The sequence below is a fragment of the Halictus rubicundus genome, chromosome 1 (genome assembly GCF_050948215.1).
Source record: "Halictus rubicundus isolate RS-2024b chromosome 1, iyHalRubi1_principal, whole genome shotgun sequence".
Taxonomy (NCBI): domain Eukaryota; kingdom Metazoa; phylum Arthropoda; class Insecta; order Hymenoptera; family Halictidae; genus Halictus; species Halictus rubicundus.
This window is the reverse complement of record NC_135149.1, coordinates 11,154,427-11,182,016: the sequence shown is the minus strand read 5'-3', so window position 1 is coordinate 11,182,016 and position 27,590 is coordinate 11,154,427. Positions and strand designations below refer to the sequence as shown.

Here is a 27,590-nt window from a genome sequence, read left to right as displayed (position 1 = left end):
GTCGACCACGCCGAACATAGAAAAGGACAGCGCTTGTGAACACTGCTCGGCGTCCGAGGCAGCTCGAAGGGATAGGCGAACTGACTAAGATCGTGTAGCTCCGTTCGGTTTAGGTCAAGACTTTACTGTACAACGGAATCTCAAACGATCGAATAATTTGTTCATTCAAAAGATATCAATGTGTTTTATGTCCACACCAAAAATTTGTTCATCCCCGAACGAAGAGTTCAACGTAGTTAGCGGACATTGTCTAAAATATCTGCACAAGAAATGTTCATGCTGAATTATTTCGTATAGTATTGTGTGAACAGTTGTTGATAAATTCCCTTGATCAGCGCAACGAGCCGTTGACATGATCCCCTAATTGTTCCGAGCAGTGTGATAATGCAGCAACAGCTACCATGTTCGATCTGCAGCATATTGGAATAGTTCGGTGATAAATTCTGCGGACATTTCAGTTATATCTTTATTTAATTGTACACGTTTCCTGGATATGTAGAGATTGTCTTCCTCGAATTGCGCGCAACTGTTTCGCACGATACCAAATAAATCTACTCGTTTTATCACATCTAAAGCCCTGCAAGCTGAGCCCTCACTCCAAGGTACGTATGCTACGCGTTCTACGTGTCCGGACCCGATGGAACAGAATCGATTCTCTTCCGCGTGTACACGATCGTCAACCCAAGAGAATAAAACAGCGCAGGACGGTTCGCTTTTTTGTAGCACGCGCCGTGTTCGTCGATCTCTTAACACGAAAACGAAAAAAAAAAAAAACGCATACTTCGGGACCCACCAGAGCAATCTCGTTTCGCCCGAAAAAAATGTACAAATCTTCTCCGCTTCGCAACGTTTCTCGTTTAATCTACGTACAACCTCGAGACTGTAAAATTGTTTAGGTTTACACGGTTCGAAAGCGATTCGTTGACTCGAACAACACGTTTCGTTGATTTTTCGATATCTCCCTCTTTTTTTTGTTTTTTGTTTTTATCGGACTATACAATAGATTTCGCTATGAACTGCGCGTTTTTATATAGAATCATCGCACCGTAAAAAATGATCGGTAACTATACAGATATGTGGCAACGCGATCGCCGTCGGAATTTGCCGACGACTGTGAGACTCGTTCTTGCAAATCGTTTGAAATTACCGGCAGAATTAGGTGATGGAACATTTGTGACAACGCTGCTTGTTCGACTTCGTCTTGCCCTCTTTCTCCTGCTCCAAATGCTTACGAACGGACTCTGTAACCACAGGTTCCTACAGTTACTACTTCCTTCGTTATTTTATAATGATCCGTAGACCGAATAATGATCATTAGACTGTGGATCGTTGAAAAAAATTAAATTGAAATTTTTTTCAATCTATTACGTTCGTTGATTTGATCAACACATCATCTACAAGCGATTTTGATGTAGTATCACAGCTAAGATGTTATCGATCAATTTTTCTAAGTCTACACCAATTTAATTCGCAAAGTTCTTTTAGAACATTTCTTGACGTAGCACAATTACAGTAGTGTTCTTTCACTCTACTTCTGATGATGAAGTGTTTTCCACAAGAGATAGAAATCCCAGTAAATCCCCTCAATGTCTTAATTCCAGTGAAGCTCGAACTGTACGGTAGAGCCCGATGCGGAAGCTGTAAATACACGAGATCCACAGTCCAGCGATCGCGGTATTTTTCTGAGAAAGTACATACCAGCAGCAGCCCTCTTGTCCACGGCGATCAAAGCATCGCACAACTCCATCCCAATAGAGATCTCGGGACTCAACCCTGACGCCCAGATCGTCAACATCCGGAAGCCGTGTTCCTTATAGCTCGAAGGACCTATGAGAGGAGCTGTATCGTCCTTTTCACGAGGCTGTCCTCAGTTTCATGATGGTTCATCGAGGTGCAAAATGCTTTCGAATCGACGACACCCGTTACACCCGACTACATCCAGTGTCGCCAGAAGATGCCAATTTGGGTATCTGTTTCCTCTCCTCCGTTTCCCCTTCCACTCTCCCATTCCACCACCATGAGCACACTACAACGTCCCTCACTATGATCATAGACTGATCACGTGACGTGTCGCGCGCGACTGAGGCGACGTTTGATGTTCCACTCAAACCCCGTCACGCACGCGCAACGTGTCGCATATTACTCTGGTCATTAGAGAGGGGGTACATTGTATTCCCCTAGATTTTCTCGATTTGGCGACAATGGTTTCATTTTTCCGACAACTACTTTGTGTCGCAAGCTTCGTGAATTTTGCACCTCGACAACTTAGGATTGTTTGACCGTCCCTCGCGAAAGATCCATGAAAGATCACTGTCGTAGAAAGCATAGAATCATGATTGTTTACCAGTGTACTGGTGCTCGATCGCGAGGATCTGCTCCTGCGTGAAGGCCCAATGGAGCGCCAGCTTCTTCCAGTCTTCGGGGCCCAGGTGTTTGTACGCTAGCTTCCAGAGAACGGATCGAGTGTGCTCCGAGAAGCCGCAGTTGTTGCTGGAGATGCTGCCGCCTCTGGATTCTTCGCGCCATCTTCTTCTGGCTGGGGTTAGATCGCGGATTTCCTTGTCGGACGTCGAGGCTTCCTGCAAAACGAACCGATCTTTTCCGATCCGCGACACTCCCGGGGCCATTACGTGCTCGATAAAGTGCTTCTCGAAACTGTTACGGTGTTCTACTACAAAGGATAATCGTTGCGGTCGCTATCTAGGAAGCAGCACGATTTCGGCCCCTAAGTTTAATGATCCATTATCGACGAGCTTGAGCCACTTACCGGCGCGGGATAGTCGAGTCTGGCGGTTTTAATAATCATGTCGACGATGGCCGTGAAGCTGCCCCTCGCCGCGATGTACAATGGCGTCTTGCCGCTCTACGAACATCCGGATTACTTTGTGTTTAATGTCATTTACGGAGCTTTGGGAACGTTCCTACGGGGGATAGCCGTCGACCGTCGCGTCGTGCCGAATCGACGGCGATTTAAGCAAAGACTGGACACGCCCACTTGGGCAAACTTTGCCCGAAACCTTTGGTCGGGGCATGTTAGCTCGTCGGGATACCGTGTCGAACTTAGGTTAACATATCCGGGACAAAGAGACGCCTATTTTGATTGCGTTTAATCAAGTCGAGACTGTGTCCCCCGACACCTTTGTTTGCGCTTTGCGATGCTCGAAGACTGCGATCTAGCTTTTTTTGATCCTTGGGGGGGGGGGGGGCGTGGTATTTGATAGTGATTGGAGGTGAGTGGCTAGGAAAAAGAAATGGGAGGATCTGGGAAAGAGAAAGTTTAGGGAGAGAAGAGGGAGAAAGATTTGGGGGAGTTCTTTATTCTTCCACTTTTTCCAAGGAAGGGGAGGATCCTTAGAGGGGTCCAAAGAAAGTAGTGGAAGGTTTCAAGGTAGGGGAGGATCCTTAGAAATGACCGAGGGAGCAAAGGGAAGATTTCAAGGAGGAGTAAGATTCTTGGAGGGCTCCAAGGATGAGAGGGAAGAGTCGAAGAAAGAGGGATCCTTTGCAGGAATTCAAGGGAGGGAGAGAAATGATTGAAGGATGGGGCGAGCCTTGGAGGGAAGGGTTCAGAGAAAGGTCCAAGGGAGGGAAGGGCGGAAGCATGGGGAATATCGCGGTAGATAGGAAAATTAGAGTGGGAGAACAAGTCTTGATCTGGCGACACTGTCAGCACGGCACACATTTCTTTATACTCGTGCATTATACACAGAGGACGCTCTATTCAGTTACCAATTTCGAAGGATTACTCCCTCTGTCCCGTAACAATAGTAACAAGGGAATTATTGGCGAATGCAGCTGTAAGTTATGTTGTAGAGCAAAATTGCGAAGCCTTCAATCAAAATTAAAGTTTCATGACATTTGCCATTTGTTTTGACACATCTTTCAGTTTTTAGATTAACCTAATTATTACGAATTATTAACTATTTTTCTCATTTCAATCTAATTATTAACTATTTTTCTAATTTCGGTTAATCAATTTCTAATTTCAGTTCAATATCAACATATTGTAGAAGTAAGATGAAATAAAGAGAGTTTGAAGAATGATGGTTCTAATAATTTTACGCTCACGCATATAGGGAAAGCAAAGCTTTGCAGCCAAGGAATCCTACCTACAGGTTTAAAATGCCGTAACGGAATTTTTGAAAAATCCAGAAACTATCTGAACACTCAAAATAAAAATTAGGAGCAATATTTTTAATTTATTGTTTAATTTAATCTAGTTTTTTTTATAATAAACGTTGCGTTCTATATTTATTTTCTTTAACTGCTATTATTATGGAACAGAGGGAGTATAAAATATCTGTCCGACGAGCTAACTCGTGTCCATCCGAGAGCAGATGTCAAACAAGAATTTTAATGGAAACGATAGGGATAGACTTCTTATGGATAATTTTCGAAAGGTACAGAGATGGTGTGCGTGCAATTCACCTGTTCCCTCTGCTCGATATTCGCACCTGCCGCAAGCAACAACTCGCATATGTCCGTGTGACCCATCTCGGCAGCGATGTGGATAGGTGATTGTAGTCTCTGGAACAGTTAACTGGAATCTATTAGTTCACTCCGTTACGAGTGGATTGATTTAATTAACAGTGCCCGCCCGGCTAATTGGTCAGTGAACACGCACCAAGTTTAAGCAGTTCAGATCGATGCCTTTGCTAAGTAATATCTCGACCGTTTCGACTTTGTTGTTCTGGCAGGCCAAGTGTAGCGGCGTGTTCCCGTACTGAAATTTAATCAACAAAGACAACGGTTCGTTATTCGATTCCGGTTCGCGTGCATGCCGACTCGACGCCGCGCCGCGGTACCTTGCACTGTTTGTTGAGAGCCGCACCGTGTTGAATCATCGAGTCTAATATCCCTTTGCAGCCTTGACTGGCGGCAACGTGGAGCGGAGTAAAACCCGCCTGGTAAATAGAATTCAGTCGATCTCATTAGCTGCGCTAATTAGTACCCCATTATTTTCGAAACCTGATCGTGCACGCTAAACACAAAGCACTCCGATTTCTTTGCACGGCGAGATAAAGCGGCTTGAAACGCACTGAAATTATTCCACGTTACTGAATTGTCTACAAAAATAATACACTGTAAATAAAACGCTGAATCGCTACCTTCTTTGGTACTCTTAAGGGGGCCGGCAGGCATTTGGCCTTGACTGCATTTGGACAGACGTAGCAAAGGCATGTACAAACACGGTGGTATGCATTTTTAATTGATTACTTACTTATGTAAGACGTAAAATGTCTAGAAAAAAGGCACAGCGTAACATAGCGTGACAGTCAAGGCCAAATGCCTGCCGCCCCCCTTAATGTTTAGCGATCCCGGATGAACTTGGGAAAACGCTCCCCTTCCTTTCGACACGTGACCTACGCCATTCTATCAGTTTTGACATGTTGAACACAAAATGTATGTACCTGTCATTCTTGGCGCAAATGAAGAGTTTTCGAGATATTCGTGAAAAACTACCGCCACTACTACTGCTACTACCGCTACTATATTAAAGATCTCGAAAATCCCGATCTTTCTATATTCTACACAGAAAATACCTTTTCGATAAGTTCGCCCGTTATATACGTTGCTTGGTGGCCGTCGCGCTGAGGAGTAGAAAAGAAGGGGGCCTATGCTGCGTACACGCTGTGGCGCGCCGTCACGGACGCGTAGGTATACGCAGGATTCATGTAGTGGTAGCGGTAGTTTTTCGCGAATATCTCGAAAACTATTCATTTGCGCCAAAAATGGCAGGTACATTTTGGGTTCAGCATATCAAAACGAATAGAATGGCGTAGATCACGTGTCGAAAGAGAGGGGGGCGTTTTCCCAAGTCTTACCGCGATCCCGGTTGGTGGGAAACTTTGCGTCCGTACTTTGAATCGAGCGTATTGGGAGCTGTGCAGATCTCTCGCAGTATCGATTGGAGAAAGGGAAAATCGAGTATTGACTTACTTGATCCGTAATCTCGGTGTCAGCTCCAGCTCGTAATAGTAATTGAGCGATGGCGGTGTGTCTCGTCCTCGTGGCCACGTGAAGAGGTGTGTTTCCTTCGCAATCCTGAGCGTCGACGTTCGCGCTTAATCCTATCAGAACCTCGACAGCCGCCATGTTTTCTTTCGCACAGGCATAGTGTATTGGCGTCTGTCCTTTCTAAAAATCATCGTCAAATCCACAGACCATTATACGTTGCTGTCACGGAACTATCTGTACTCCATTCGAACACTGCTTCCCCAGTAACCCTGTTTAACTAAGCTGCCTGTGGTTAACGTTATCATTCGGCATTCGTGAGAATGACAAGGTCATATTTATGGAGACAACAGAATCTCGGTAACTGTGGAACGAAGAGTTTGAAATGCGTCGTTGCGACAGGCACGGGTAGCGTTAAGCGGTCTCTCGGCGAAATGATAGTTATCCAGGATGAAGATCCAGGTTCGCATGAGCAGAAATCGGGTCGTATGCGGGTTAGGGAGATTACGGTGCATCGACGAGACGCAAATATTCTGTGACTGCGAGTGAAGAGCCGGAAGCGGCGTCGTAACGGCACCAGTTCCATAAAATTCCCCGAGAGGACTGCAGTTAGATTCGCGCAGCGCTACAGCCCCGCGTTCTCTCCCTCGGGATTTCACTTGTCTTCGCGATAAGAAGGCAATATAGCTAATGCCGGGGACCTAGTTTCGCCGGTATCTGAATCGAGAGGAAACAGCCCGGGCCAGTTTCCGCATAAATTGAGGTTTCTTACATTCACAGGAGCGCGGCCGTATTTGCATGTTCCCGGCAATTAGAAACGGATTAATATACCCGGATATCCCTACCCACAGTGGTCCATCCTAGCAATCTAGCTTTACTAAATTAATAACTTTTTACTGGATAAAGTTATTTGCAACAAATTTTTGTGACACTCCTCTAAAATCTTCAGAGCATATTATCAGTAAAAAAAGAAAGAAAAAAATTGATATCCTTACTGACCTTTGTACCGATGAAAAAATGATCTCTGGAATCCGGTGGTGAATTCTACTCTTGGTGTTCTTAACAACAAATTGACACCTGTTGGTGTATAGTATCCCTTTTTTTGCATGTTTGGGACGCAGAAGCGCAGTAGCACGACAGTTTAGGATCAGATGAAAACAGGCATCTATTCAGTAAATCTTTGTTAGTACATATTCGAGAACTTTTCCGCGTAAATAATTCTCGATATTGTCTATAATCTTTATGTCTGCTTTCCAGAGCTTCTTCTAAAGTAAGAAGGAGAATAAGTAAGCACGTGTATAGGAAAGCCGAGAATCCAGTGAAGCAAAGATAACGGGAAAAAGATGAAAATCTCTTCCATTTATGACGTTACAAAATAATTCCCAAGATAATTTCAAAGTGGCTGGCACTGTATAGTTAATACATAATACGATTACTCCTTCATACTTCATTGTAATACCTTAATAGAACGTATAGAATAACCAAATTACACAAAGGACAAAGTCACTGCATTAACACTTTGACTGCCAAACTAGAAACCTCAAAAATTCCATAAAATCAAGGTGTGATTGAATGAAATAAAATTGAAAAAAATTAAATGTATGATATTGAATGGTCCTCCAACTTTCTTGCATTTTACAGATCCTAATCAAACTTGCTACAATGAATATATTAACGTAAAAATTCGTTTTAAAACCTGGACAATGAATTCCGTCGCCCACGTATGGGTGATATGGCGGTCAACGTGTTAAAAATGAAATAACTGAAATGAACTTGGGGCTTTTTAATCAATATTACAAAACGAATAGTGTTACAGTAATAAAATATTTAGTAATAACTCTTATAGCTTCCAGAAGACATTTAAAAACCGAAAATTGAGAAATATTGTTTATGAAATTAAACCCTATTCTTCAAAAATAAACCTGTAACTGTAAACCTCTAAATTCTATTATGCCGTCCAAATTTTTATTTTTAGGAACAGTTTATGTTTCAATAAAGTCAAGCTAGATTTCTAGAATGATCCACTGTGCGGCCCTCAATACCGACGCGAAATTACTCGCCCGGTTGTCCGCGAGAAAAAGATTTTGATTACAGATGCTCCTCCCGGAGAGGAGGCGCAAGAAACTTGCTTCTTTAACATTTTAATCCGCCGTAGCGACGCGACGTTCTCTTTTTCCTTGAAAATTGATTTCGCGTTCGATAAGCTCCGGGAGACAGCGAACGCGAATTTCAATGAATTTCAAGTTGAATAAAGAGCGCCGCCGGAAAGTTTTCACAGCGACTCGTCGTACCCGCGCGATTTTCGCAGTCCGTTAATCCCGGGACAGCCTGTAAATATTTGAAACCGAGAACTCCCCGGACCAACACAAATTCCCGGTTCTGCGGCAGCTCTTTCTCGTTTCGAATGCTTGATCATCTGGCTACGAATCCATCAAGTTTCGCAGTTTCGTGCGACGGGGTGCCGTTTCGCCTTATCGGAAGCATAGTGTTTCCAAAATATGTAACTGTATTGGAAAACGCAACGAAATTATAGCTTGTTCAGCGTGGCCAAAATTCGACGGTATTCCGAACTAGCTATTCATGCTTTGGTCAGCGGTTCCACCCGGTTGGGAGTGTCTGCGTCACGACAGGAAGTTGATCCCGGATTGCAGATGAATGCTCAGCCCGATGGAGCGGCTCCTTCATGAATAAAGTGCAGCCGGCTTTTCCGAGGCGAAAGAAATACCCGGGCGTATATATAAAAAAAAAAAAAGAAGGAGAAAGAGCACCCGGAGTACGTGTATGCAATTTGGCGGAATTTATGCTGCCGGAACTCTTTCCTTCCCGTGGAAATTGTAAATCCTTTGAAACGCCCGCTGCGACATTATCGCCGGCCAGCTCTCGGCAGCGTAAGTGAGCTTAGCGCTCGTAGGAAAGGCTGTCCGCCCGGACAATAAATGGCCGCGATGCTGGAATTTTTCTGTTCCAATTTGTTTTTGTTGCCCGCTAAATTCCGGACGTCCTTGTGCGTCGTGTCGCGCGACACACGGTTCGCGAAAACGACGATTCCCCCGGAAAAAATTAATTGAAATCGTCTCTGGCGGAGTGGCAAGAGGTCCTCGACAATTAACAAAATTCTAGTGTGCCGAGAAAAAATATTGTACTGTCCCGAGGATCGATAATCGCAGCTACAAGACTTCAACTTGGGAAAATCGGGCAGTCATCAAAATTCTAGCGTACCGAAAAAAATATTACACTGTCGCGAAGATTAAAAATTAAAGCTACGAGTCCGGAACTTCGAATAAATTCCAAGTTTGAAAAGTTTCGAGGCAATTATTCAAATTTTGACGCGCGAGGAGAAAACGTTTTACTGTCCCTAAGATAAAAAATGGAAGCTAAAAGGTTCGAGTTCGGCGATAAGTGAATTTAAAAGTGCTCCGGTCATGAAGTTGCATTCCATTAACGCGCCTCTGTTTATTGTCCGCTGTTTCTCTTTAGCATAGACACGAATTCATGAATTCGAAGCTGCGACGTGAACCGATGGGCATGAAATTTGAAATGAAATGGTTTGAAACGGATGCACCGTAGATGGCCGGGTTTGTGCAGTTTCATGAAGTCCCGTTTACCTTGTCGGTGGCGTTTAGCTCGATCCGGGATATTTTCGAGAGCGCAGTGATCACAGTTGGATGACCGGCACTGGCTGCATGGTGAAGTGCAGTCGCGCCGGTGCAATCGGTTGCAGCGCCGTTCAGCGACTCGACAGTTTCTACAAGGTATTCCACGACGTCGACGTTGGTGCCTCGGGCGGCGCACATTAAAAGGGTGTATTGTTTCTGCGGCAAACAGAGTGCATTATGGATCCCGTGTCACGGAGATCCTTTCAGTTCCTGCTCCAGAAAATTGCATTAAGACAGGAGCCTGATGCAAGCTGCTGAGAAGAAACTGATCTTTCTGAATTTATTTTTAAGAATTCACGGCGCCAATCTTTTTGAAATTATTTCGACATTCTACTACACGGTAGAAGTACCTAACAACATTTTTTTGGTTCAAACTAGCCGCGAATAATTTTGTTGTAAAGGCTTACATCCAACATATCGTCACGTCAATACTTCTGTAGATTGCGAGTATGCCAATTCTTCGGATGACCACATCAGGCTCTTAAACTTTCCCCGGATGCTCGGCAGTTCGTTTGATAAATCTTTAATTGGCGAACTTTCCACGAGTCGTGAAATTTTTGAACGCCACCATCCCCGAGAGACTTAGCGATGAAATTGGAAATTTTGTCGAGCTGCGATTCCGACGAAAGGAACGTGCTGCCAGGTGGAGAGCTCGCTTCGAGTTCGTTTTTATCGCGGCGGAGGATCCCACGAAAGCTCGTGACTCGAGTTCATGATTCTCCACGTTTGTTCTCGGATTGACTTCGATTCCTCTTCCCACCGCGGACCAAGGTGCTCGAGATTCTCGCGAAGCAGAAGAGGCTGCTCGAGTACCTTGGTTTCTCTCTCTCTTTCTCTTTCGAGCCCGACGGGTCCCCCGTCTAACATGCTGAGAATCGGGAGAAAGTTATGAATATTTGCTTCCGCAATTAAGGGGAATACCTTGTTGACAGCAGACACATTCGCCCCGGCGTTGATTAACATCTTCACGGCGTCTCGGTGCCCGTACCAGGCCGCCATGTGCAACGGCCGCATACCAAACTTCAAATATTACGGACAGAATTTAATTACGGCACGACTAATTCGTGCAAACTGTCAGCGAGATTTCGATATTAGCATTCTTCTACAGCGCGCATGATCTTACAGCTACGGGACCAAAGTTACTTCTCAAATATACTTTCCACCCCCGTGCCCGAAAGACTCTGTGTTAACGTTCATCCCTCTTTGTCTTAGACCACAATTTGCATGAGAGTGCAGTTAGTTTTTACATCCGCAATATCGCTGTAATATTCTAGTAAACTTTTACATATTCGATTGCAATAAATTCTATGAGAGGAACATGTTGACCTGGCTGGACCTTCTTTCAATTTAGTAATTTAGTATTATACGATTTGACCAACTATTGGCTAAATGGTGACGTTTGACTTCTTGCCTGACTTATCATTGTACGTTCTACTGCAAGTACTGAAAGCTCTGTTTAAGAGACATTTTATATGGCACACAGAAAATGCTCAGGTTGAATTCGGTGTTAGATAAAATTCTGTTAAGCATCGTTCCCAAAGTTTCAAACGGTGGGTCCTATAAGACGTCCGTTCGGTCTGCGACGTTCCTCGAAGAAGCTAGCAGTCGCGAAACAATGGATGGCGGAGCCGTTTATAGTTTTTGTTCTCCGTAAACTGCGAATGCCGCGATTGTCGAAACAGTTCCCGAGTATCGTATTCGCTCGGTAATGCGTTACCAATGAGTTATCTCTTTTGTGCGGCCTGCGAATGGACTTCTGCGCGAGCGATTTTATTGAAAATAAATTAGAGAAATATTACCCTGTCTCTGGCCTCGATGTCGCATTTCGCCTGTATCAACATTTCAATGATCTCCGTGTTTCCCCTGGAGGCGGCCCAATGGATCGGCGCTCGACCATACTGAACAAATCATTCACGGTTACGGGTGAACTTTGCGTTGTGCAAAGAATGAACGGTCGGGTCGGGTCGGGTCGGGTCGCATCGCGTCGCGTGTATTTATGACTGTACTTTTCCGTCAGGAGGTTTAAAATGTGGCCGGCTCACAGGTTCAGGTTTGCCACACAGTTTCATTTCCGGTCTGGGTTGCTGTGGTCGCTAACAACTTAGTTTAACGTTACAGCAATCGTAATTTAACGGATAGCAAGGTTACGAATCCAAAGCTTCGTTAGATGATCAGATAAAAGCGCACACATACAAAGTTACACGCGTTGAGAATTGCTAACGTGTTCTTCCATGATATATAGCAGCTAGAGAAATGAAGACACGATTTTCCTTGACAATACTAGCAATTGAAATGTATGTAGAAACGTTAAAAATTTTTTTTGGAGGCTGGGATTACCATGAATTTGAAAATTGAAATCTCTCCTTTCCAACGAGCCCTTAAAATTCGATGTGCAGTTCTTTTTAGTCGTTTTACAGGGTTCCGAATGAGAGGTGTAGCGTCAACAGCAATGTAAGGTACACCGTGAGACCTTTATGCGACCGAACTTGTTCCTCATTTCTTTTTTATAAAACCGCTAAGAAAAATTGCACATCAAGTTTTAAGGGGTCGTTGTAAAGAGAAGGCTTCAATCTTCAAGTTTATGGGCGATTTCGTCAAGAAAAAACTTCTCCCATGCTTTCAGAAACGTTTACAAACAAAATATGTACAAATTATTGTAATATGAAGTCCCTTTCTCGTTTCAAAATTTTTTTACTTGAATATAACGAAACAAATTCACGAGGGCATGATTTTGCGGAATTATTGTACCTGTGCTGAATTTTATGTACTTGTGTACGTGTAAGAATTATAGTCGAGTTCTAATAGAACAGCCTCGCTTTAGTCGGCCGAAAGCCAGCGCGTTCTGAAAGACGTTAAAGTTTCAGCAGCTGCGAGCGTGCTCGCCGAGTGGAATATCCCGTGTTTAGTCAGATAAAGAAGGTTCCCGGAAAAATTAGAAGTCTGTAACGTCGGCCGCGAGCTGGTAAGTGGAATATTCTAGCTGTAGTCCGACGAAAGAGAAGGTTAAACGAGGTATTCAAATTTCCTCGGGCGTAATGAGACAGTAAGTGGAATATCCTGTGCTGTATCAGACAAAAGATTCAGCCCGCTGGAATTATACATTGTACAATACCTTGGCAGACGCGGCGAAATAGCCTCTGAATTCTGCACTGGTAAAAGCTTCAGTTGTACCATAAGTAGAACGTTCCGTGTACGATCAGACGGAAGTTACACGAGGTTACAGGGTTGCGGCGGTTCGGCTAATGCCACGAATTGAACATCCAGCAACTCATAAGCTCAAAGGTACACGTGTTGCCTCTTAGTTTTGAAATTGTTACAATTAGGGATGGAGCTCGCAGGAATTATGTGTACCTTAATCTATCAATGCCGGGTGAAATTTCACAGTGAAATATCAACTCCGAACCCGCTGGAATTATATTGTACATCGCACAGTATCTTGGCAGCCGGGTTTTGCGCTGGCAAAAACTTCGTAACTCCGGTTAAACCGTAAGTGGAACGTTCCGTGTACGATCAGACAGGAGTTACACGAGGTTACGGCGTTCCGGCGGTTCCGCTAATGCCGCAAATGTAACATCCTTCGGCTTATAAGCCGGAAAACAGGCGCGTTAGCGGAGGCCGGTAGTTTTATCAGCGCGGCGGCCGATGAAATTTCGCAGTAGAATATCCCCACTTTTCTCAGCCCGAAGATACACGTTCGAGAGTTTACGTCAAAGTTAAACGCGCGCTTCCTGAACGTATTTCCCGTTCCGCTTTCAGCCCGACAAAGGTCGTGTTAAAAGCACAATACCGAACGATTTAGCAGCCGTGACGTCGAGTGAAACGTCCCGTTTTTAGTCAGACAAACGCACCGCCATTCCCATCGTACGACCGCGCGTTATCTCGCGCCCAAAACCGTGTAACGCGTTCCCTGTACAGGTTAACGAAGTGGCGTCAAGTGAAAGATTCCATTTCCGAGCAGTTTCGTTTCCTGTTTCTGCAACCTTCCTGTCACGATGTTCATCGCGATTAGTTCCAGGGTGCTTGTTCGGTTATGCAGACTCGTGGAAAAAAGTTTATCGGCCCGACCCGTTGGTTCACGTCTTTCTTTTTTTTTTTTGCAACTTACGTTGTTCCTGGAGTCGACGTCGACCGTCTCTTTGAGCACTTTGCGCACGGTGTCCGCCTCATTTTTTATCACAGCCTCGTGCAGCAAGAGATCGTTCTTAAGTACTGCCACAGAGAAAAGCCTCGGTCAGGAGAAGCGTTTCCAACGATTTACGACCCCTCCCAATTTGGGTGTCCCTCGTAACATTTTGACGAGATACAAGTATATTCAATGAATTTCACTCGTGCTTCTATGCAGTTGCTACTGAATGGCTACTCCAGTGGCAACGTGAATATGTACCATTGATAATAAACAGAGAATTCTAGAAAATATCGGAAGATTGTAACCGTTGTAAGAGATTAATAATAATATCACCACATTCTTTAACTGTTTTAGCTTGTTTCCTGTTTCAAATTGTACCCGCTCGTTCTTGCTGTAAATTGCACGAAACCAGTGGTCTATTATTATTTCATGAAAAAGATGGTTGGATCAGTAACGTCCTGCGCCACCAAATGGAAAAGCATCGAAATACAAAATGGGTTCCCGAACAGGGCACATTTTCCAACGCGTATTTTACTAAAGATTCGTTCCATCGGGAATTCTGCATGCTCTGTCGAGATTTTTATATTTTCCATACGTCCCGGTAATGGAGGGATTTCTCTTCTACCGCAAATAGAATTTCCGGCTCGTAGAACTTTTTCGCACTATTCGGGTTCACCGGGAACAAGCAGAATTTTCGCGAACGGTTAAAGATTGAGTGTCGAGGGAAGTTGGAAAACGGTCGAGAACGCGTTTATTCGTCTGGAATTGCACGGAGATCGGTTTCCAAGAGATAAAATTGACACCGGCGGAGTATATTGTCTTCGGGATGTACTCACTTCTAGCAGTCTTTCGAGTCAACACCTCCGCTTCGATCGCCTCGTTGATGTTCACCGGCGACGGTGTCTTCTCCAATTCGCTTTTGTCCACCATCTTTCCTTATGTTCGTCGGGGCCGCATGTTTCACTTGTAATTACCGGACCTGAAAATTGTATCGTTTACCAAACGCATGAATTCGCGGTCGGTTAACTTCGCGCTCTAAATTGAGCGTCTCGTTGACCCCGATACGGGAATGATTCCGCGGAATTTCTCGAGCGGTTGGTAATTGCAAACACATAATGCGTATAACGAAATTACACGCTGGCGTTAAGAGCAGAATCTCCGGCGCGCTGGAAATTAGGCGAGCATATTTTTATTCACGAAACTCCTCCACCGATTCGTTTAGAATCTTTAAAACGTTCTGATTTCCCTTCGCGAGAAAGAACATTTATCATCGAAATCAAAACGTTATTTGAAGAATCAGGTGGTCTCCTGCAATTTTTATGTAGGAAACCATGCAGCCAATCCTGTTGAAATTTTTATGATATCTCACAGTGATGATAAAATAACGAATGAAATTACTCTTCACACAGAACAATATTTATTGTTCTCACCACAATATAATTTGTTTGATATGACGTTCGAAGGACTACTTGGTTTTCCACAATTTTTCATTGGGCAACCAATTCTTCTGAAATTCTGATTACAACTCTCCAGAATGTTGAACTACCAAATGAAATTTTGATTGGCGTAAAAAAGTATCTATTATCGAAATGGAAGTAACATTTGGTCCAGCGCGGATTGAAGTTCGCATGCGTTATTGGAAGCCATAACTGTGTTAATTTAGCGAACTTTAAACCGAAATATTGCGCGAGCACGGTCCGAAACTAGCGCCAGCGAATTAACACATTCTGGAAAAATTGATCTTTTATCTGGTACACGAGTTTCCGGCCCCAAAACGCGAACAAAAGCGCGTATGAGGTGTTGCTGGTCCCTTGTCCCCGCGTTCCGTTTCCCACGAACTTTTTAATCTGTTCGGTGGCTGCAATTATTCATGCGTAAACCCGGCGGGGAGCGAGTGTGTACCGGAATTGTCGCTGGTGAATTTAATTGCCATTATTCGAACTGGCCGCGTTGTATTATTTATCGTTTATTAATTCGATTCTGTGCCGTCGTCGCTGCGGCCACAGAGACCGCGCACAGTGGTCCGGATCGAAGAATTTAGGGACATTTATGTATAACTTTTGAACCGTTTAAGATATTGAAATGAGGTCCGAACTAAAACATATTATAAAATACACTCTTTCGAATAATACATGTTAGAATATATTTTTTGTTTAATTTGTTGTTTAGTTATTTTTATAAATTTTTATGTAGTTGTTGAATCAGTTGCTTTCCCTATTAAAACCATTGTATAATAATTGGAAATTCAAATCTTACAGTTTTCTTATATACAGGGTATTTCACCTAACTTGCCCACCGTAAATATATCGCTTATTTTGTATGATAGCAAAAACGTCAGGAGGAGAAAATATTTCGTCCGAAGGCGCCAATCGGTGATGGGCCGAATTATTTTCTCAATGTCATTTTTTTCGATATTTCAAGGTCATCATATTTTTTTAAAATGGGACTGCATATTTTAACTACAACAGTCTTATAGTTTATAAAAAAACGAATCCAACGAGGTGCAATATGTTGACCTTCACGTAATCTTTAGCGAGGAAATTATGAAATGTTTGTCAGTAACGCGTTTGGGGACGGTAAATGAAGGAATTAAATTTCCTTTAAATTAAATGTCCCTAAAATCCTGGATCAGGACCACTGTGTGGCGAGGAATCGGTCTCTGGCTTGATTTCGAGCGGTCTGGTACCGTTCAATAATCCCGTACACTTTCCTGGCTTCCCGGAATGCTCCGATGCATAATCCGTGCGATTCGTGTTCCGCTTGAAAATTACCCGGACACAATTAACAATACCCCAGAGCCCTCGTTCGGATTCGAAACCAGGACGTGGCCGCGAGGTGCCTCGCGACTCGCAGATGAAATAATTATAACGCGTACTCGCGGCCAACCGTGTACACGTGCCCCCCTGCCAGACACGCTAACTTTCGATTCGAGCAATTTGCCCCGGATACAGCTTCGTTTCGCTGCTACGCCACGAATTACCCCGTTATTACATCATGAATCCCGGGCTTCAATTTGTACATTATCCAGGTGCATATAGCTCGACGTCCGACAGGTGTGCTCGCCTAAATGCTTCACTTTCGTCGAGCTCCAGTCGAGCCGTGTTCCCAGAAATGATGCACCTTCCGAACGATAGCATTCAGACTCGGACAGCTGATAAAATAGTTGCACTTTGCGGACAAATGCCGGCTAATGGGGGCTTTCGAAGCGATACCGGGCCGAATGCTAATTACTGGGTCGAGATAATGTGCTAGAATGTTGCTAAATAATTTGTGTCATGCGGAATGTATCGTTTGTTAACACTATTTATTAACACAGTTTATGTGTCCGCGAGGAATTATTCACAGGGTAAAAATTTGAATCAATACATTCTTGTTATTTTTGTAAAGTAACTTTTACTGTTCCCTAAATCCAGTGTTATTGCTGTATATTTTATTCTTTGGCCTGTGGTCTTGTTTCGAATATTCATTTGCACAAGTTATCTAGAATTTGACTTTCACATTTATGGACCGTGGGCTTCTCCTATCCGAGCATATACTAACAAATAAATAGTTACAGTGTCCCTCTGGATGGAACTGCAGGACAACAAATGATTTTCCATGGAAATGTGAGTTGAGAAGAAAGGAAAATATTATGACCGAGTCACTGATTGAAACAGAAAATGTATTCACCGAGAGCGCACTTGGAAAAATTCTTGTTTGCAAAATATTCCATTTCATATACTGATGTATATAAGAATGTTCAGGGCTTTCTGAGTGAAATTGGAGAATCAACACAGGACTTCAAATGGTTCCTCATGGAAATTTGTGTCGAGTAGAGATGATAATATTTCGTTTAAAATTCCGTTTTACACGGTAAATGTGTTTTCCTCACCGGAAAGTACACTTGCAATATGTTATTCAAGATATATCATATTTCCTCAATTATTAATACATAAGAATTTTCAGGGGTCCTCTGGATTGAATCGAGGAAACACAGGACGACAATTCTCTGTGGAAATGTGAGTCGGTAAGAAAGAAAATGATTACATTTAAAATTCTGTTTTACACAGAAATATTTTGCTCACCGAAAAGTACGCTTAAAAAAGTTCTGCATTCGAAAAGTTTGTTCGAAATATATCTTATTTCCACATGTACTAACAAATAAGAATTTTCAGGACTCTCTGGCTGAAACTGGAGCAACAACAGAACAGATGACTCTCTTCGGAAAGGCAAGCCAAGTAAAACGAAACTTTCATCAGTTCTTTCATCCGGAAACTGCACCGAGTGTGCTGAAAAAAGTTCACGTTTGCAAAATATCTCCTTTCCCCATGAACTAATAAATTATTTTACAGAGCCCCTATAGTCGAAACTATAGAAACAACAGAAAACCAGGTGAATTCTCTACGGAAGTCTGGAGAAACGAATCTTATTTCATCGGAGATTCTGTTTCAGAGAGAATCGAGCTTGAATATTCACCGGTTTTTCTTGGAGAAACAAAATTGTATTAACATTGAAATCAAATGCAGGGGATAAAAACTTTGTTTTTAAAGTATTTACTTATAGAAATGGGCGCATGGAGCACACGAAGTCGATCGGGTAATTGAAGATCTTCGTTGTGATCGCGCGGATTCGTTCGGCGTACTCTTCCTTTATCAAGCGGATGGGCGTGGATTGAAACTTATGATCCCCGAAGCGCCTTCGTAATCCACGGAGATGTAGAGGACTCGTTAAGACGGAAAGGAGCATAAATTCAGTAGGATCGAGACAAAGAATCCTCCATTTCGATGTCCGGTTCCCTGATACATTATTTAAATGAGCCTCGATGTTTTTTGACGGATAACAGCGACCTTCTCGAAGCGTTCGGAGAATTCACAAAAAATATAATATCTCGTTTTTTCCATCAGGACGGGAGAAAGTATCGCCTCGGAAAAACAAGAGAGAGAGGGAGAGAGACAGAGAGAGAGAGAGAGAGAGAGAGAGAGAGAGAGAGAGAGAGAGAGAGAGAGCGCCAGCCCTTTGAAAACGCATAAATATGAAACATTCCTCGCAGCTGAACACGGGTTTCATTCGTTCGCCGGTCTCAAAGGCGGGTATCGAATTATTTTCAAAGGGAACGGCGCCGGAGAAAAATGGACAACAAGCTTTTCTTGTCATTTCCGTGAAGTTTCGCCGGCGGAACAACGTTTCGAATAATAAAACGGGTACGCGACGGACGAATTAAACGAAATCGCCGTGGCGAAACGGCCATCGACGGTTTAACAAAGCGAAATCCGAATTCCGCCGACGAATTTCGCGGTGACGGCTGGGAACTTTCGATAAGGACCGTTCCCCGTTGCCGACGTTTTCCGTCGGCGTGCGATATTTTTACAATTCGTTTCAATTCGAACCATTTGCAATTCCAACGGACGAGCACGGTCGCAAAAAAATCTTTCTCGCGGCGGTAATCGGGTCGGGAGGGAGTTCGCACGGGTCGCGGATTGCCTCGCAATGGACCCTCATTATCGTTCCGGTGAACTTTTCCTTCCAGCCCCGTGTTCCCGCGTGGGCTCGTCCCGGACGAGCGAGCGAGAACTGCGACGAGAAACTTCTTTCGGAAACATCGCGGACGGCGACTCGCGGCGCCTATGGACCGTGGGTTCCTCTGAAGATCTTAGGATCCGCTCGTTAACCTTATTTAGTTTTTCCCGTAAAGGTGTAATCGTTCCGGGCTGAAATTCCTGTCCCGAGACACCCGGTCGTTGCCCGGAACCACGGCCCGATGGAATTCTGGTAAACGTTGGTCGTGACGGTGCTCCCATTGCGATCATTGATTACATTTACAGCTAGGATTGTCCAAATTCAATGGAACACTGCCGCTATATCGCACCGATACGAGCATACAATCTGAGTAGAATGCGGCGGGCCGGTTAGTTCTGATGTAACTCGCGAAGAAAATTCTAGGCCCTTGATATCAGCTAATTAAAGTAAACGGCCGTTCCTTCGTGTTACTAAAGCGCAAAAATCCTTTTAGTTCTTCGGAGTGTGTGGTGCCGAAGTGGAGTGCGCCGTTTTAGTCGGACACGGTTATAGGTCAGCAAATGGGTCGCTATTGCCGCGAGTAGTAGTCGTCTTTTTAGATTTCCTTAATTAATGGAAGCGCTAGAGAGTTTCTCGGTGTAAGTAGAAAGGGTTGTTCTTGGTCAGACGTACAAACGAATCGGGGAAAGTTTAAGGAATCGGTTCACGTGCTCGTGGAATATTCGAAGTCGTTACCTCGAGTGATGGTCGCCTTTTAAAAATTTTCTTGTATAATTGAAGTGTCCGAGAGTTTCCAAGTTTAAGTAGAATGAGCTGTTCTTGCTCAGACGCACAAACGAATTAAGTTCCTTAGCGGAATCACGTAGTCGCGTAATGTGCAAACTAACTGAAGTAGAGTATGTTTAGAGCCTAAGCAGAACGAGTACGTGTGGTTAGACACTCGGAAGTTCTCAGAATTTCCGCAATCGTAAAAGTTTATTTAATTTCTTAGTTTCTAAATGAAGGTACAGAGATGATCGACAAGCGCGGATGGCCAGGTATACGAAGATACGCTTTTGGTCGAGTATGTTAACATCGATCAGGTAGAAGTTTATGTTGGTGAACCTTGTAATAAGTTTCCGAACAATTCTATTTCGATAACAGCGGCCGCGTGATTATTCTTGCACGTCGAACGTGAATCAGAGCGAATCTGGCTGAATCTTCGATTGACCTACAAATAACTGAAATGGAACGTCGGGAACTTTTCGTATTGACAAGCTAATCCGCCGAATCGACACATTTTTTTTTCAACTTCCCCGTTGATCCGTTCCATTAAGGCGTCGCAGTGCTGCACGTGGTATGGTATAATCACGCCGGATCATCCGCGTCTGAAAGCTCAAACAGAATAAACAAACAAGCCAGCCAATTTCGAACATAAATACGCTCAGAAACGATATCTAGTTTATTACCGGTACGAGAATGCGTTACACGGGAAATTCATTTCAATTCAGCTTGTTTAAAATCCCTTCAATCCGCTCGGATATTCCAAAATTAAAACATTAAAACGTCCCGGCGATATTACAATATTATACACCGTTCTACAGAGCACTGACACATCCAAATCAATTCAATATAACATTCTTTTACGATTTAAAACGAAAATGCTTTGAACAAGGGCTTTGCGAATAATATTTCATTCGATACACTTCCCCGTTCGCAATTTCCTGCGCTGTCTGACCAATCACGTCCGTTACTACTTTTCGGGTCACCTGTGAGTTAAAAGCGGTCCACACAGAAATTTCGGAATATTTTATCACTCGCTCACTCATTAACTAGAAAACCCACAATTTCCCTTCGCGCTTCATCTGTGAGAATCAGCGAAAGTTAAGAAATGTTTTACCTATCTTGACTCACTAATTTACAGGTGTCTGACACGTTCTCCGCCCTGTCCATAATTTTCTAGGGTGTCCGACTATACGTGTGTCTTTCTACTAAACGCAAGAGCAATATACGCTCAAAAAGAGCTGTAGAAAAACCCTATTTTGCTGACTAATTTCACAAAAATTTATCGTCCGATACATTCCCTGAACTGTCCAGAATTTCCTTGAGCGTCTGACCATTCGCGTCTCTTTCTACTCAACGCGAGAACAAAACGGGAGAAGTTTAGAACTGCCCCGCCGTTATCTCGCAGATTAATTTGACAAAACCGCGCGTTCGCTGCAGATCCATCCTGCCCGGAATTTCCTGCTCTGTCTGACCGCCAGCTGGTGTTTCTACTTGACACATCCACGGATCTCCGGGATCCCTGCGCGCCTCCGAAATCAATTTTTCGCGGCTCCAACGCCGCCGGCACGATAAGTGGAAGGTTTAATTGACTCGCGGCGCGGGGTACAAGGCTCGCGAAAATAAGTGTCGCGATTCGTCGAACCGTATCGTTGACATTCGCCAATTACAGTGGATTCTCGATATATGTCAACAGCATCTAGAGACATACCCGAGCCGTGTTATGTTTACACTCGTCGGCGTTCTAGGCCTCTCGAGCTTCGTGGCCCCTCACGGGGTATACCCTGCGGTAGTGGGGATAATTCGATGACGTTTATCGTCCAGGCCTTGGCGACATATATTGAATGCAAACTCATTCCGCGGCGCGTTACATCAGCGACGAAACGAGAGCCTTTCCTCCCGTCTCCTCCAGTATCTCCGCAGTTTTCGCGACAATCGATGTCGTCGCAGCGGGACCGATTTTCTCGGGTCGCAGTCCCGGTGCACATCGGGGATGTAAAAACACGGGCAACGAATCGGAAAAACATCGCCGCAGTGTTTCAATAGGTGGTCGCGGGTTCCCCTCGTGCGGATCAATGAAGCTGTGCAAATAGAAGGGCGAGCCGTTCGCCGCGCGATTCCGCGGTGAGAAGTCGAGTAATTAGCGGTAACCGTCCCCTGTTTGCCTTTCTCTTCGTCGCTGACGGTACTAGTGCGAGACTAGTGCGAGAAAAATGGCAGACAGGGGTCGCCGAGGGTTGGGGAATGAAGAATGATCGTCCTGCCGCCGCTGCGCCGCCTTCGTTTCGAGGGACAAGCACACGCCCCCCCCAAAAAAAAACCACGGCGGCTTTCGTGCCAGAGATAAAGCCGTGTATCATCGTACCGCGTCAGTGAGAATCACCGATCAGTTTCCCCCCTTTGAGACACGAAAACATCGAGATGACGAAAATCATGATCGTGCGTTATTTTTACCTCGGAAGAATATTCCCTTGATTAAGTTTAGTTCCACTGCACTGACAGTGTTTTTCTACGGTGTTCTAAGCGTTCGGTCGGCCTGTGCGCGCACGCTAGAACATTTCCGGGGCAGGCTAAAAATAAACAGAACGTGCAACGACGCCGCAGGATGCAGGCCATCCGTCCCCTCGCGCGTTCGTTTCTCTATCCGCGTTCTCCCATATTCCTCTGGCAAAAGAATTCTCCTCGCTATCCCGACGGCGATATTTCTGCTGGCCCGATCGACTTTGCCGCCGTTCCACTTTGCCGCGAGCTTTATCGGCCAAGTTTTTTGACGCGTCACGCAATGAGTTGTTATCTTTATGTAAACTTCCATTTTTATGGATCGCTCTTGTGGAAACAAGGGTTGGAAATTAAGCTCGTCGACCAAGAGATTCGTCGACACATAAGTATACAGCAGACCTGGTCGTAATCTATGGTAATGCTTATGTTTTTCTGCACCAATCTTACGGGAAGATTAAGTTCATCGATCAAGGGACTCGTTGCAAGAAAACGAGGCAGAAATACCCCTAGTGTTAATGTGAACGTGTTTCAGTGTTGGTAAAGCGTTTACAGCTGTCGTAAATAATTATATAGGTAGCTGATACCACGCGAAAAATCAGATCGAAAATGTGGAACAAGATTTTTGCACACGAGGCATCGTTTTAGTTTAAAATACGACAACTCGACGGGTTCGCGTAGATGAGCATTTGCAGGAAGCAGAAACGACGAGTCATGAGCAGACACGTTAGTTAATTACCGCATGCACGAGTGCTCGTGGACTTTCCAATCTCGCTTTTTATCGAAAATAGAGCGCGGTTAAAACTATATTACTCACCACGTATTTTATGAAGCTGCAGCTTTCATTCCATTTTAACAGAGATGAAGTAGATAGACGGTGGCAACGAATTACAGTGCAATCTATAAATATTGAAGCCCTAATTGACGGAAGGAAACGTTGTACAGTGTTGTTGTAACATTGTGAAATTAGTTCCCTTTGCCTTGTTCTGCTTCTAATAAATTAATACAACGACGTAATTAAGTGAATCGTAAAGCTACGCTGTCTTGTAAAATTGGTACTTCGAAGCACAAGCCCGCCGGCGGAGATTGACACTCCAGGGTGATTAAGTATTTCAGGAGATCGCGATCGCGCCGGCATAATGCTTTGACGTTACCATCAACAAGCCTGCGGAGCTTTGCGGGTCTCGCACAAAGCCCGCGCGTGCTGAAAATAAACGGTGACCCGTGTCACACCGATGAGCCGTCAATTCGTTCTTATTCTTCGAGGCGGACGGCGACATTTGTCGCTGATCAAGTGAAAAATATAACTGGCTGACGCCAACATCCCTTCCGCTCAGCTTACGAATAAAAGGAAATGTACCCTTTGTTGTCGGGCACCTGAACACTTCGTATCCGAGGCTATCGTAAAGGATATCCTGGTCTATCCTGAAACTCCTTAGGCTGTCTGACCAATCGCGTCTGTTTCTACTTGATATACGTCAATGTAAGATAATAAAAGGAAATGATAATTTGTCACTGATAAATTTGACGAAGTGAACGTTCTATAGATTCTGTGTTCTCAAGTTTTCAGACCGTCTGACCACATGTATCCATTTCTACTCAACTGACTTTCTGGAAAAGTAAAACTGCTACAAGTTCAGAGATCCTAATGATAAATTCATGTCTTTGATATATTCGCCGGGCAGCATGGAATTTCCTGGGCTGACTACTTGTGTCCATTTCTACTGAACGTGCTACGTTGTGGAAATAGAAATGCTGCAAACAGAAGTTTAGAGATACAATTTCTTCCACTTTGTCTGTTCACATACGTCTGTTTCTACTGAACACATGCTGGACGGTCGAGAGATTTAATTTTTCTAGTGATCATAATAGATCGGTCATCCGTACATCGGCTGAATAAATCGAACGCACACGCCGTTGCACGTGCACGGTACTTTTAACTGGAACGTTTGCGCCTTTAATTAAAGCGGGATCTGCTTGGCATCCGATTCGATGCACTCGCTAATGGAGGTACTACATTATTCTTGTAGCAACCGGTGTTTGATCAGTGATTACTGCTCTTTCGGATCGATTCACGGGAAGAAAAATGTTTATTATCTCTCGCCAGGGTTGTTTCGATCTTCGTTTCTTGACCAGCCGTTCGATTTGGAGCGTGATTCGCTTGCGTGCGAGAATCCGAAAGCTTTCAGCAGCTCTCGATACAGGAATTTAATGGGTGAATGGCACCTCGCTAGTCAGGGAGCCGTGCACCGAGGAAGCTGATAATTTCCGACTCCCATACGCAATTAATTACAAGCCTTTGCCCGGTCTTTTATCCACAGGATCAGCTTCTCTATGGAGAACCGTGAGCACGCCCCCGGAGCACCATCGTTTCGCCAATAATTCCAGCAGGACTTCCCGGAGACGCATACATGCATACACATACACGTGGGGTATATACGTATGACCCATTCGGCGAACTCTGATATTGGCATAGGCATATATCACGTATACAAAAATGTCCCGCACTTCGATTATCGATTGAAACTTCCAATAAGCGAGGGTGTGATTCCGACCGTGCCTTGGGAACAGTTTTCAACAAGCATTCGCTGCCTACACGTACTCGCGGACCTCCAAGAAGTGCCGCAGTTTAATGTAACGAAAATGTCGGATTAAGAGGCCAGCCGAACTGGGTCATCGATTAATTAATTCGATTGTCAGAAAAATCCAGTGGAGATTCAACGTGTCCTCGAACTGGTCGAGGACTCTACCGCGATTCTACCGTCGTTAAGGTTCTATCTGTGCAAAAATGTACGTGAAAAATTCAGAATATTTATTGGCGATTCTCTCTCTCTGCAGTCGCAGACATTGAGCCTGACTTGTGAATTCCTATTCCACTTACTGCAGACGCTTTCCACGAATGCATGTACATGATTTTGCATGCGCATTGGATTATTTAAATAATTAAATGGCGTCGATAATATGCTGACATTCATCCTGAAATTAACGGTGAATTTCAATTTTGTTTAAGTTTAAATCTTTTATCTAGAGATTTATTTCTTAGTCGTAAATTGCAAAATAAAATTGTCTGAATTAATTGTAGGATATTACAATGGCTTGGAAATAATATACACTCCTCAAAAAAATTAAAGGGTCACCTCTACGAACCCGAGAAATTGGGTCGATTTCAAGTCGTAACTCCGGCAAAAATTGTTGCATCGATATCATTAAAAAATCATTTGAAAGCTTGAAGTCTCTACTTTCACATGTCTTTTCAAATTTTCAGCTACGTTGTTTTTTTAACACAGTTATAGTGTTGTAAAGAAGACTTTGAATATGTGTACCCAATAATTAGCTCCTAATGTGAACATAACAAACAGGAATTTTATTAAGCAATATCCAACAGTATCACAGAAAGCAGATAATACTACCGAAACAAAACGGGCTTTATGTCTGTTCAGAATCCGTCGGAACAATGGCGAGTTAAACGGCGACACAGCTAAGACTTTGATCAGGGCGATTTAAGTAATTTAATAATCTAACGAACAGATTCCGACGGAAGAATTAATTTAATCCCGATAAGGCGGCAGGCAGCGTTGGATCCGGTGAAGCTCATTCCTCATCCGGCAAAACAAAAAAGGAAGCAATGTCACAGGATTCCGGGTGATTAATAATGAGTGAGATAAGTCCGGGCCACTTGTTCAAGCAGCGGCTATTAACCTAGATATCGGTGAATTCGGTTTTCGGTGGCTGGCATTGTGAATGGCCATTGATGCGCTGGTTTCACTGTGCGGGAGACGCGGAGAAATCGGTCGCCCTCGGTTCTTTCAATGCTGTTCCTCGTTTTTCGTTTCGCGTCGGAACACCTGACACCTCGCTCGTTAGGACACAGACAGGAAAAAATTGACGCGGCAGGCGAATTAACCGAGTCATTTATCACCCCGCTGTACAGTGGCATCGATAAGTCAGCGGGAACCTCACGCCACAACCGGGAACGACAAAACACAATTCCGAAAACTGATCCGATCTTGCGTCAACTCTAATAATCACCCTCAGATTTAATGATTTTTTCCCCCCCGAGTGTAATCGATCTGCGGAGACTAAAGCTGCTACTGCACGCGAGAATCTACGTTACATAAAATATCGTTCTACATTTCCGGCTAGGAGCTTTCGCGTAATGCTTTTTTCTCTCGAGAGAGTCATGACGAGTCTCTCCGGTAATTGTGCAACTGAAAAATATGCGATATTAAAAATTAAATGACAACAGCCGCAAAAACGGGCAGGAGAAGTTCGCGCAAGAGGTTCATTAAGTCGGCGGAGAGCGGCTTTTTAACCGGGCGAAGCCGCAGAACAGGCCGCAACGTGAAGCGCGGAGCAAAACTTTCTTATTATCCCAGCGCGCGAAACTCGCGCGCGTGAAACTTTCACTGCCCGGGAACATCGAAGGGAACGCTGAATAATTTCGCGGGCCATGTCCCGTTGAAATCCGCGGGGGTTGTTCCATTGGAGAGCACTCGGATGCTGTTTAATTAGCGTGCTTTTTCGCGAACACGAGAAACAATGTCGCGGATCCATCCCGGCTTGTCCATGGGAATCGAAGTTGCGTGGCCGGTGTCGCGTGGAAATTCGAACGAAAAAGAATTTCCCGCCCCGTTGCTAGACCCATGGGGTTGCTTAGGGTGCAACGGGGTGATCGTCGAGGTTGCACGACATCGCGCTCGTCGATTCGAATTCGAGACGGATGGCGCACATGCCATTATATTTCCCGGGGAAATTGCAGCGACAGCACGCGCCGCGTTGTCACACCCTCCGTCACTGTCTAATTACCCTTAAGAGCAACCCTGTGTGCAATTAACGTCTACCCCGTAATGCATTCGGACCACGTTTCAACGTTGACGCGTTCCCTCCGGGGTACTCGGCTGGGTTCACAGGAACACCAAAATCATTTTCTCTTACCTGTACTCCGCTTTTTGCGAATCGCTCTCGTAGGCTTCCCTTCTTATTTGGATTTGTTGTTCGTTCTCAAGGGTTGAAAATGGGGTAAGTCAAGATTCCCACTCGAGGGAACGATACTGTCAGCCTCCAATTTCTGGTGGGATCGCGTTCCACGACGTTCACGG

The 27,590-nt window shown here is 44.3% G+C and overlaps 1 protein-coding gene and 1 long non-coding RNA gene across 4 annotated transcripts in view; both read right to left on the bottom strand.

The window, feature by feature from the left end:
- Nucleotides 1–54: 54 nt before the first annotated feature.
- Nucleotides 55–27,590, bottom strand: LOC143353956 (uncharacterized). Of its 2 annotated transcripts, none has more exons than XM_076787576.1 (14): nucleotides 27,427–27,590; nucleotides 14,574–14,716; nucleotides 13,717–13,820; nucleotides 11,411–11,509; nucleotides 10,533–10,631; nucleotides 9,561–9,767; nucleotides 5,941–6,138; nucleotides 4,806–4,904; nucleotides 4,625–4,723; nucleotides 4,429–4,527; nucleotides 2,768–2,863; nucleotides 2,345–2,579; nucleotides 1,699–1,839; nucleotides 55–1,241 (listed from the first exon to the last, which is right to left on the bottom strand). In XM_076787576.1, the coding sequence occupies exons 2-14, from the start codon at nucleotides 14,665–14,667 to the stop codon at nucleotides 1,156–1,158; spliced, it is 1,656 nt and encodes a 551-aa protein (XP_076643691.1). In that variant the 5' UTR covers nucleotides 14,668–14,716; nucleotides 27,427–27,590; the 3' UTR covers nucleotides 55–1,155. The 2 variants fall into 2 exon arrangements, with proteins under 2 accessions (XP_076643691.1, XP_076643699.1); XM_076787584.1 differs by having other exon boundaries at nucleotides 1,699–1,827.
- Nucleotides 16,147–27,590, bottom strand: part of LOC143354071 (uncharacterized) — a 198,565-nt gene continuing 187,121 nt past the window's right edge. The window contains exon 3 of one of the 2 annotated variants that reach the window (XR_013082272.1): nucleotides 16,147–16,253. This is a non-coding gene — a long non-coding RNA (uncharacterized LOC143354071). The remainder of the gene's footprint in view (nucleotides 16,254–27,590) is intronic. The other variant, XR_013082273.1, reaches the window with a different exon arrangement.